General features: G+C 40.9%; 1 protein-coding gene across 2 annotated transcripts in view; it reads right to left on the bottom strand.

Annotated features, from left to right (window-relative positions):
* Positions 1-12,339, bottom strand: part of LOC124286150 (zinc finger CCCH domain-containing protein 14-like) — a 31,096-nt gene extending 18,757 nt beyond the window's left edge. For both annotated transcript variants that reach the window (XR_006900959.1, XM_046722499.1), the window contains exons 1-6: positions 12,227-12,339; positions 10,512-10,554; positions 9,873-9,987; positions 9,484-9,524; positions 8,771-9,013; positions 5,454-5,737 (exon numbers count right to left, since the gene is read on the bottom strand). Coding sequence is in view for 1 of the 2 variants with exons in the window: in XM_046722499.1 (XP_046578455.1) it covers positions 5,454-5,737; positions 8,771-9,013; positions 9,484-9,524; positions 9,873-9,987; positions 10,512-10,554; positions 12,227-12,265 (765 nt within the window). In the remaining variant the exon portion in view is untranslated. The remainder of the gene's footprint in view (positions 1-5,453; positions 5,738-8,770; positions 9,014-9,483; positions 9,525-9,872; positions 9,988-10,511; positions 10,555-12,226) is intronic.
* Positions 12,340-12,539: the final 200 nt, after the last annotated feature.

Below are 12,539 nucleotides of genomic sequence, written 5' to 3'. Positions count from 1 at the left end.
AACTTTGAGCTCTTACGGACACAGTGATAGGTCTTGTGTATCTTGTGATCCGAGAAATAGAGGATAAGCGCCGGGATGTGGAATAATCTGTCTGGTTGACCTGGCAGTTGATTTTTTGATGAAATCCCATCTTAATCCGAGGCTGCGCTGTGTTATGATTGTCATCAAACTGTATCCTCTCGTAATCCAGGCGCTGAATTTCAGACATTCTTGCTGCTGTGGCTAGCGATAGCAGAAACAATGTTTTCTGTGAGAGAAATTCAAAGTTTGTCGATTCCAAGGTTCGCATAGACCCTCACTCGTGAGGTGTTGTAACACCACATTCAGATCCCAAGCTGGGGCGTGGAACTTCCGCTTTTGGTCCTCCAATCCGAAAGCTCGTGAGTAAGGCCAGTAACTCTGGAGATCTTGTCAATTTGACACCCGTTCTCATGGTGATTACAGAGCTAAGCGGCAAGATATGTTGATATCGTTGAACCTTTTAAATGTTTGTTTTGGTAGGGTAACACAAATAGTCTGCCACTTGAGGTTGTGAAGCCTCTCTTGCTGTAAACCCTTTCTTTGTTGCATAATTTTCCTGAAACTGTGCCACTTGTCAGTCGTTACAAGTTCTGAGTTGAGTAACGTAAGAGCAAAGCGTTGACTGCTTTGCGTCAGCCCTGGCAGAATATCCTCTCTTGTTTAAGCACATTTGTATACAGTCCATACGTGTAGTTGGAACATTGCTGGGTTTCGATGCACTTGTTTGAGTGTGAGGATGAATTAACAGGTTTCTTGCTTGGGTAGCTCCAGTGTTGGTTGACCCGAATTTCTTGAATTAGTATGGGAAACCGTTCTGGCCGACCAGTAGAAACGCACCAAAGTGAGTTGTAGGCTCTGTGTTTGTCTGATTTTCTGTAATACTTGAGGTATTATTGCTGGCGGCCCGGCGCTGGCGATGCGCGTTGAGGCCTTCCCATGATAGACTTAGAGCGTCCGTTGCCCAAGCTTGGGGGTCTGGGACTGGTGACACAGAATGTCGGTAGCTGATTGTTGAATCAGCGTGGCGAATAGGTCTATTAGCGAGCAGCTCCTAATTGCTTGATTATCTGTGCAAAATTTCCTGTTGATCATCCACTCTGTATCGGTGATGGTAGATGAGGCCGAGAGAGAGCGTCTGCTAGTATATTTCTGGCTCCGGGGAATGTGCACTGCTCTGACATGTAGATTTAGATCTTGTATTAAATCGAACAGTTGAAAGCTTAGGTTCAAAAGGTTCATCGATCTCGTTTGAGCCTTGCTTGTGTTTATGTAGAGCGCCACTGTCGAATTGTCTGTATGGATCATTAGGGCGCATTTTGTAGAAATGTGCTCCAATGTAGAATGGCGTTGATTACAGCTTTCATTTCTAGACTGTTTATATGGAGTTTGCATTCTTGCTGATTCCATAACCCTGATATCGATGTGGTTGGTGAGGATGAGCTCCCAACCTTGGGTGTCAGCGATCTACATACAGATGGGTTTTGTATTCCTGCTCTGCTAAACAAATCCCTTAGCAGACATTCGATTTCTTGGTCCACCATAGTAGATGTGGTCTGAGATGTTTACGGTAGACTGAATGGTTTGTACATCGTTGAGATGTGCGCGTTGATGAGGACCTGTAGGGGACGTAACTGTAATCTGCCTGTGACAGTCATGTCTTGGGCTGATGTGAGAAGACCTAGTAGGCTCTGCCATTGTCGCAGAGTGGTAGCGGAGAGAGTAGAGCTGGTGGAATGGTCTGTTGTATCTTGACCAGCGGTCTTCTGGTACCATAATAATGGTTATGCGATTTGTGATGAGATCGAATACCTAGGAACTGTAGGTCTTGCGATGGTACTAGGTCCGACTTGCGTAAGTTTACTAACCAACCTAGTTGTGTTAGTAGCTTTATGATGTAATTTAACTGTAGTTTGAGGCGCAAGTGGATCTTGATCTACTTGTATCCCGTCGTCGAGGTAAAGCACTCGCGTAGCCCTTGCAGTGATGTAGAAATTTGATAATCGGTTTAAGTTATCCTCATTGAATAGCCAGGGGCTGATGATATTCGAATGGGAATTACTTTCCACTGGTAATGTAGCCCTTCTAGAGTAAATCGTAGGGTATTTCCTGGAATCGGGATGAATGGGGATGTGCAAGTAGGCATCCTGTAGATCTATGCTGCCCATGTAGTCCATAGGATGAATCATCTAGGCGTAACTGAGGTGCAATGTATCATCTTGAAACCCGATTGGTTTGCGTGAGATAGTTCTTGTTGAAAAGCTCATGTTGTAGATGAGTCTGTATTTCTCCGTGGGAGTTTTTCTTGGGAACTAGGAAAACTGGGGAGTAGAAACCTGGTTCGGCGTTTGCTTGATCTATTACTTCTATGGCCTGTTTGGATAGGAGTGATGAAACAGCCTCTTTATCTTTGGTAGTTGTTGCGGCATGTCGAACTTGGGGTTTGATTGTCAGCGGAGGCTTAACCTGTAGAGGGATCTGAAATCCGTGTTGAAGAATGTTGGAGGCGTAAAGGGTCTTGCAGTATTCCCCAGTTTTCCCAGTGTAGTTGGAAGCGCCACCCACTTGAGCTGGTTGTACTGGAACGGCTGGGGTGGAAGACTCCAGTCGTTCGAACCTGTGTTTCAGCGTCTATAATTCGCGGGAACCTCTGGGTGTCCTGCCTCTTCCTGATCCTCCTCTATAGTTGCCATATGGGCGTGAAAGAATCTTACCTCTAGAGCTGGCTATCTTCCTGTCTCTTTGCTCTTTGTAGGCCCGTGAACTTAGATCTGCCTGAGTATCTTTGTGAAGTCTGGCCGAATGGCGCTGCTAGGCTAGTGTGTCCATCGATCTAATCATAAGGACTTCCCTGGAATCCTTAGAGACTTCCTTAAGGCGACTTTGTGATTTCTCCGTCAAAGATGGATGTTGTCGACCAGGGGGCTGTATAAAGTGGGGCTGTAAAGTTCTCCCCAATTACAGGAGGCGAGGAGGCCTTGGCGGCGAGCTAAGGTCGAATGCTGCTGAAACAGATGTAAGATGATCCGTTAAAACTGCTGATCTTTCTTTTGCATAAGTAAGGCAGAATAAATCATTCTATCATCTTCCGTCGTGGAATCCCGGAATCTAGTAATAAGAGTCTCATTGATGCGTCCTAGATCTATTTAACCCAAAGAACATCGTCGTCGTCATGGTTTCTATATGAGCCAACTGCGATCATCCATCTTGTAAATCTTGTTCTTTACATGCGCTGATGATCTTATAGTTCTCATCGATGTCCTGGGCCTTGTAGAAGGAGTCCATGTTATGCGTGGAGAACTTCTTGGCTTGAAAGTTGGGCAGATGTGGTATCTGAACTTTTCGTAGCTTTCTGGAAAGCTGCATCTAGATTCTGTGGCACTGCCGCCATCGGGTCGATCGGGGGTAGAGTGATTGCATCTGGATCATCTTCCTTCATCAAATACGTCCTGAGCTGTATTGCCACTTTTAGATGGTGATGTGAGATCTAGGTTATTGACCATCCAATACCGTATCTCTGCATCAGAAAATATGATTCCTCCATCATCCTCAAAACCATCATCATTAATAAATTGTAGATGCTCTTCGACTGCGTGTAGCTGTCTGTATATCTGATGAGGTTTGTGGCGATCTAGTTGACTTGTGCGCCACTCTATGTGGAGATCTGATGGGTGATTGACCTGGTGATGAGCGAATTGGAGATCGTCTATGGGATGATCTTCTCGAGACTTGTGAGGTGAATGTTGATAGCTTGAAGCTCTTCGGCAGTCCTCGATGTTCTTCTAGGCGATGAAGATCTGGAATCATATGTCCTTCAGAATGCCTTGAAGCTTCATTTGCGTCGGTCCGGGGATCGATGATATGACCTTCGCTGAAGGCTTCCGCGATGTCTGATGGTCTGAGTCCATATCTAGAGATGAAATCGAAGATGGTGATGATCTCCCGCCTTCGCCAGAGGCCCTCGAAAAGCTGTACATCTAGGTCCTTCGTCAAGGTGGTGCGGGACTTCCTTCGCGAAGGTGACATCGTCTTGGCTGCTACGTTGGCGGGGGTGCCTCTGGGGTGCTGTTCACGTTGGAGCCTTCATGTACCGTTGCTCGGACCCTGCTTGCGCGTTTGTAGTGGTCCTCCATGATGTTCATAATCTGCCGCATCATGTCTTCTGGGATGATCTGTGATGAAGTCGTTAGGGCGTCTTTTCTGCGCATGGGGTTCACATCAATGGCGCCTGACGTCGGTGTAGAGGCATCAGGCTGCATGGTGATCTCTGCAGAAGTCACAGTCGCTGACACCGGGTCGCTTCTTCTGCCGTAAGTCGGGATGATTATCGGCTGATCATCGTTAGAGGCCCAACTCTGCTGCTGGAGCGATCTCGGCTGAGAAAAGTTCTTGCTGTCTTAAATGATTTCCCTTTGGAAGTCTGCGCTGCCCTGGGTGTCCTCAATCTGCGTTGAGGCGGCGATGAGGCCCTCTTAGACTTAGTCTGCAATGGCGGGATGTCTGGGAGGCCGGTCGTTTCTTCGAGTAACGGACTCGTCCCATCGCTCCTCTGCCGCAGGGGTCTCTAGCAGAACACCAGACGGGGAGAGGGTTAGATCGCTAGCAGCTGACTGGATGGAATATCTGGACTCTCTGCCATGTTTTGCCCTTGTTTTGCGTGATCTATCTGCAGCACGCCTTAAGAAGAGCGCAAAGATGATATTTATTAAATGCAGAATGAGATAAATTAATGCAGTAACTGCAACGCGTGAATTAAACGCACACGCAGTAGAACAACTAGGGCATATTACATGTGGATCGGAGGCAGAAAAAGCGTAATCTACAAATCGTACAGATTTTCATGAAGCGTAAAAGCTAGCTGAACAATCAATCGAATACACGTGAATAAACAGTAGAAATAATGATAATTAATCAATACAAATAGTAAAGGATACTAGCTATACCTCTATAGTAACCTATGAGAGGTAAAACTAAGAGATTATCAAAGGATATGTGTGTAAGGAGACACAAGGCTCTCACATCCTGCTCACTGGGCTTAAGAAGGAGAGAGTGAAGCACATGGCCAGAGGGTGGCTTGACACCTTTCCCAGGGGAGACAAAGGAGAGCAACTTCGTGGTGAGTACCAATTAGTGATTTTATTTTGAAGGGGCTTCAAATAAGGAGATACAAGTGTTCCACTATGTTCGCAAGAAGAAGAAGAAGACAAGCAAAAGAGCATGAGTCAGGATAAGGAAAAATGAACAGTTTTGGCCACTAGTCCATTGCTAGGATGGTAATATTTCTTCTGGTCTTTAAGATCAACTTATCTTATATCATGTACTAAGAATGAATTCACTGAATATAATTGAAAAATAAAGATTCTGGCCAGTAGACTGAAAATTACTTGGCAGACTGAAATAACCTCAGTGTCCAGAGGTACAGAACAGAGACTTACCCTTCTGACGACTTGGGCTGGTTTGTCTGATGACACAACAGACCTCCCTTCATGCCGGGACTCTGATCGCACAACAGTCTTTCTGTCACTTAGTCGCGACACAGCAGTAGCTGTGGGTCGCACCGGTGGTGGCTCCTTCACTACGGTTACGGGAGCTGGTGGGGTGGTGACTACAGGCTTAGGGGTGGGGATTACAACAGGGGGAGCTGTGGTTGTCGGTTGGATGGGGGCTCTCTTTGCCTCAGCCTGTTTCTCTATCTCTTTCATTTCTTCACTGAATTCATCTGAAAGAATACATACGTATGTATAAGCACATGACAAAATCTTTGACCCCTTGGTTTTACACATCTTGTTTTATTCCACCTGGTTATTTTACCTGTACACTCGTGAAGATCTTGGTGAGAACTGGTCGTCAGCAACTGATGCTTGTCGTCAGAAGTGACCAACAGGATTTGGTGGTCAGGCTCACTGACTTAATTGGCACATGCCATTGTATCCCAACAGAATATATCGATGCTCATGATGTTGATCGCTAGATTGTCTGGTCCAGATGCGATTATCTACAGACCGCTGCAATATAGCTGGAATATTGCTGAGTGTGGCATTAACCCCTGGCTGCGAGTTTTTTTTCAGAGCACATTTTTCATATGCTTTGAAAAGTGAACGTTGTCGCGAGAATTGCGCCGCGTGGTGCTGGATCTACGTCACGGCTACAAAATTACACAGAAATGTAGAATATTAAATTTCCTATCCGTTGGTATAAATATAAGTGCAACAACCTCTGCGGTTTGAGAAATAGACCTTGCTAAATGTTGTCCAAATTTTGTTATCGCGTAAAAACAGTAAATTTCTCCGCTTTTTATCACAAGCACCGATAAAAGCACTGTGCTCTGAATTTTTATTTTGACATCTTTCGGAAAGAGTGAGCTGAAGAAAATACAGCCTGATATCTGAACGACATAAGTGTATATGAATTGGATTTATGTGCTTATGCATGCATTATTATCGCCAACATTAAAAATTACTTTCGCAATAAATGTCAAAAATGGATTTTCTTCTATGGCGTCAGACAACGACAGAGAGGTCATACACGCATTATATAATGATAAGGGGCATAACTCCGTTATGCGTAACACTAGGTCAATGTAACTCAGTTCACAAGGAGAGAATTTGTTGTGGATCATGGACGCTATATTTTTCGTTATTTTTTGTTCACGGTGAACCAAACTATTCCAATTCAAAGTTCCCCAATGTGAGCCGGATGCAGTTTGGTAGTTTCACAGTTTATAAGAAAAGATGACAAGCGTTACTACATGTGAAAGCACCTAATTGCGATTTGAATGGCCCTATCCGATATACAAGTTAGTTCTTAGATTCCCATATTCTCCTGTTTGTGTAGATGTATTTTGACTAATTTTGCATCGTTATTACCAGAATACTAGCCATATCTTGAGAATGTAATGAAATTGCTGAAAATAATACAACATTTTAGTTGGCGTAATTGCTTGTTTTATGCATTTTATGCGGCGTCGGAAAAGGGCGACATTGGTATGCTGATTAGTATATATGTCACTTAATTTCCATTAAGTGTATAAAAGGTCCTAGACTTCTATGTCAGAATTTAACACTCTTTAGACAAAACATAAAATGACTGATTTTTCTATTTAAATAGTGTCCTGAATATATCAACAATTAGACGGTTTGACAGCATCTTTTTTGTGAACAACACGCACCTGTTTGGCATCAATGTAACGTAAATAAAAAATAATATTTCACAACACCCGAATATTTTGTTTGGGATAAGAATTTTGTTTGTTTATGATTATGTCGCTATTTCTCTTCATAATTATGCAATGAAAGATGCAAAAAGATAGCTTTTTATATATGGAACTATATATTAGAATATGGATGTAAGATTTGTCCGAATTAACACATGAGATGGTATATATATTTTTCAACAATTTTCCTATAAATGTAGTTAGAGTTTGATATCCTGTCATCACAATATTATTTAATCGAATATGAATTGAATATATTATCGAAAACAATGATAGAGAATCATAAAGCGTTTCCAACAAACTGCACCTTTGTCGATCAATATGCATAATTCTTTTGTCTATAAAACGACACAAAATTATGCAATGAACAAGACAATTCCTTTAAATATGTGTGCATATACATTTCATACCATATATAAATCATTGTCATTAATATTATCAGTTTTACATATAAGGTTGAATTAAATCAACTTTCATTAACCTGTTCATATGAAATTGCAATATTAGTATAAAAAAGTTAATATTGTACATCATAGGAACTAAAGTAGTTGCAGTTATTGCTACTTTCGTTTGATCTTCTAACACTTGTGTAGAGGTTTGAATATGGTGTATTGCACTAAATATGTCAATTTCTTATGTAAATATGATTCAAACAATCAAAACTTTCAAAGAATATAACACCGTAAACCCTATATGCACGTATGATATGATATTGAACAAGGCTAAATGTAGATACTTAGTACTTAAGTCAGTTTCATGAAAAGTATCTGAACTAATACATAAAATATGCACCATAATACTGACAGTGTAATCGGAAGGATATGGCGATTGTGTTTACTCTTGTTCAACCGACCTTCACCTCAAAGAAATTGCCTAATATGTAGAACAATGTTGACGTGATGACATCACTACCGCTGACCGAAGTTCTTACAAAATGGCTGCTTTGCTGACAAGGGTACACAGGGATTTTTGCTAGGACCCTTCCATTGATTCAGGGATCGCTTGTACATAAATATGACATGTAAGTAATCAGAATGATTCTGACTATCTGTGTGTTGTTATATGTTTTTATTGTTTTCACTATAAGTAAGAGAAAAGGCCAGAAATGCAGATAATTACCCGTATCGCTTTTATTGATTTGGCATCAGTCATGACGTCACGCTGCTCAGAAACTTTGACAATTTCTTATGAATTATCAAATCATTGCATTGTATCTATTTATAATTTCCTATTTCTTGCTTTATACTCTTTCCATGCATATTCCAAAGGTATTGAGCCATTGCAAGCAAAATGAATAGACGGATGAATGTTGAAAATTTCCAGAAAAATGCTACGCCCAGTGTAAATCGGAATTGTCTTTGTTTACATTTCAGACTATCATGATGAGTCTTTCAAGCACAGCGTTCGCTTTCACACCCAATATGTTTCGCCTCATTTTATCTAGACAGTTATCATTGGTGACACAGACCAGTTGCAATTTGATTCTAAAATGTATGGGGAATTCAGTGTTAAACAACATCAACCAACCAAAAACCTCACCTGTATCTGCCCTGACAGTAAACTCTGGTTCTTCTAGGTCAGGCACAGGCGACGGCTCCTTCGGTTGAACTACCTCCTTCACTTTATTGACTTTAGGCTTGACTGTCTCCTTCTGGACAACAGGTGCCTTCTCAACCTTCTTAACTGGCACAGCAGCTGGGACATCACTAGAGATGACTTTCTTCTTTTCTGTGGATTTCTTTCTTTCCTTCTCCTTTTTTTCTTTGTCATCAGATACTGTTTCTGAAAGATAATTATTATGCTTATACTCACTAAATATGTGCTAATGTAGAGAGATTCATTACTTAACAAGTGTTCAAAATCAAAGGGGACCATAGGTTCATTGGCAAGTTATCTGGGGACTCCTCAATCTTTAACTTTTATCATTAGGCATACAACAAAGACCCTTGAAATTCTTGTTTGATTCTGAACATTTTTGTCCCGGCCAAGCATTCAAAATAGTTTTTAACTTCTCGTATGCTTCACAGTACAATTCTGACTGTGTTTCTTTAAACATTTTCACAATTTTCAAAGTGCTGTTACAGGCATTACTAATCTGTTTCAGTTCACAATGTGTTTTTTTCCAGTTCTGATGATCAATGATCATGATGGTAGTGCCAATTCACTTTGAAACTTCCAATGTATGGTTTAACTGAGAATTTGTGTTGACCTTGTTATTTTACTTTCACAGCAGTCTCAAGGACATGCCTTACCATTTGATATAGACTGCAACTTGTTGATCAGGTTGTGGAGCCTGCAAACAAACATTTAGTATCAGCCTCGAATCTAATTCTAACAACAAAAGGTCAGTTAAACAAATTTAGATTTTATTCAACAAAGTACATATACAATCATAGACTGACATGATCAAGATGAAAACACTATACCAAGACTTATTCATACCTTGTCATACTACATGCAGATTGTTGAAAATCCTTATTTTCAAAACCACTACATAGAAGAGATGAAGACAACATATCATAATAGTCATATTTACCTGATAATCTAAACACAAAGTCTGCTGCCAGTAGTAACCAAGATAACCATTTAACATTTTGCAATTCTTTCAAAAATACATCAGTATTAAAGAAATCAACTTTACCATGTGGTGAACTTTTCTGTGTTTGATCCAAGGAAGAGATTAAGGTCCTCCGTCATCTGTAAACTGTTCTTCTTGTTGGCCACCATGACCATGATGTAGTCTGGTAGTTCTTCATCTACATCACAAATACACACTATACAGGGATCTCCTCTACATCTGCCATTGTGATTACAAATATAATTACAAGATACAATATTACAATATGAACCATGAAATATGTTCATTACCTAATGCACCCATTAATAAATATAACATATATATTTTTATTTTTTTATTATTATCAAGATTATTTTGATTACACAAACATAACAGTCTCTAAGAAAGGATAACAATATAAGGATGAACAACTTCTTTATTGCTGTGAGAGCGACGTTTCGGTGTATGGTTCTAACACCGTTATCAAGCAAGTGATGAACAGCATGAGGATAGAGAAGTATAAATACAAGTAGATGTTTGTACAGTACAATACAAATGATAGGGGATTAGGAAGCCAGACACAATAACAACACACGGCCTGTGATAAAAGCGCCAACAAGTTAAGCCTGCAGTATACACAATGGGATAGCGGAGCCTGTATTATACATCAAGGGGGAAAACTTAACAGTCCCTAATGAAAAACCACAACATGGAATTACGCACCTACATAGGCTCCAAGTTCAACCAGTTTTGCCTTAATAGCAGACTGAAAAAGAAACAACAGACATATCACTGGTTACAAAAGTATATATAAGCACAATAAGACTTAACATGGGTAACTTCTATGAGACAAAGATACACACCACAGATACAGATGCTGGAAGGATCATTACCCTCTAGCATTCAGTCCCAGCAGTGCAAAGAGGACGAAACTGAGAGAAATGAAATATTATAACATAACATAATTATCGTGCCTTATACACTGTTGTCAGCTGGTTATGGACAAAAGATAAACATTGTTAGTACCAAATTGACCTTCCTTAAAAAATTGAGTAGTAGACAGAAAGTTTGTATTGACCTACATAAACCTGCTAGGACTGCAAATTCGCCTGACCTGTCAAGATCTGGGATAGAATTGGTCTTCAGCAACCCATGCGTGTTGTCAATGTTGTAAGAGGCAACAAACATGATCGGGTATTCAGACTCGCTAACTTGGTTGACATATGTGATCATATCCCAACAGATTAGATAGATGCACATGATGATGAAGCCAATCACTGGATTGTCTGGTCCAGACATGATTATATACAGACCCATGTCATACATCTTGAATATTGCTGAGTGTGGCATTACCAACAAACAAAGCAAATCAGCCCAAATGAGCTCATAGGAAATTCCTTCCCTGGTTTTTCTCTACCCACCCAAGTCTCCATTTAGTAATGGGTTTCCTTATTATGAAAAATATGTTAGTAAACAAGTGAATTCTCTCCCTTTGACCATTAGGCTGACTGTAATCTTTCTTGGGAGCTTGAGGCCTTTCAACACATAGTATATAACAAAGACAGGGAAGTGCTGGTGTTGGCATTAGCAATGGAGAATTGGGGCCAGTCTGATATTCAGTGCCTTGAGCACCAACGTAAAGTATGGGGCAAAGAGTCAGAAGTTCAACGTTTGCAAACGAACCCCAGACAATTGAACCAGGTAGATCTGCATTACAAGATTAAACCAGCACAGATGGAAGACGACTCCATATAGTCACTGGATCAGACTGTTCTAACAGCATCCAAACTAAACCTGAATTCTGAAAACTAAAGAACTATTTATGGATAAACTCATTAGAGCTGGAATTTGATAAAGGGACAATTGACCATGGCAGTGGAAACTGGAATAACGTTGAATTTGGGCTATGCCAAAAATGGAGCTTGACCAATCTGAATGTTGGCTCATAAGAACATCATAATATGCCCTAGAAACTGCAATGAAGAATCAAAAGGTGACTGTTCATCTTCACCCAGAAACCCAAAAATATGTTTTATTAATATCCAGATGGAATCCCTCTCAAGTGACACTTTCATCTGTGTTACCAAACACATCCTCAAAAATGTGCACATATTCACGCGAACCTGAACTGGCAAGTGTCGTTCAATGACCGAACCGGTGACAATAAGACACGCCTAGTGTTGTTACTTTACACCAGACATCATACGCATTCGACAAGATTAAGACAGTGTAGCATTATACTTGACATACCACGTGTCCTTTCGTTACTACGGTGATGACAATTATGTAGCTAGTGCACGAGCTGAACACTCGAAGTCAAGTAAAAGCACCACGAAATTAGGGTACACACGTATGTACCTTTTCATTGAACGCCATTGACATTGGATTTATGTTGTGTGCATGGTCAATCTACAACGCATATCGACGAAGAATCTTACCCGGATCTTGTGACTAATCTCAGATCCAATTTCCATCATCTTACATCAGAATTAACCAATGTTTACAACCTGAAAATGAATCCACTTTTCTTCATGCGGACGACGATTGGACGTTTGCGCCACCTTGTCAAGGGCAAATAACTCTAGGTTGGTAGCCCGCTAATCAATCGATTGTACTTTATTTTCCTGGCAAAATTGGAGCCCGTATATGTTCTCTACTCTTTCTCTCTTCTCTCTTTAAGGGGAGAAACTAAGGACAGAGCTGGGGGTAACCTATTCTAACACAACTAACCCAATGACCAAAGAGGCTCGA

Source organism: Haliotis rubra, unplaced genomic scaffold (genome assembly GCF_003918875.1).
Source record: "Haliotis rubra isolate DU_JTF1 unplaced genomic scaffold, ASM391887v1 Scf377, whole genome shotgun sequence".
In the NCBI taxonomy this organism is placed as follows: domain Eukaryota; kingdom Metazoa; phylum Mollusca; class Gastropoda; order Lepetellida; family Haliotidae; genus Haliotis; species Haliotis rubra.
The sequence above is the reverse complement of the archived record's forward strand: the minus strand, read 5'-3'. Positions and strand labels throughout refer to the sequence as shown.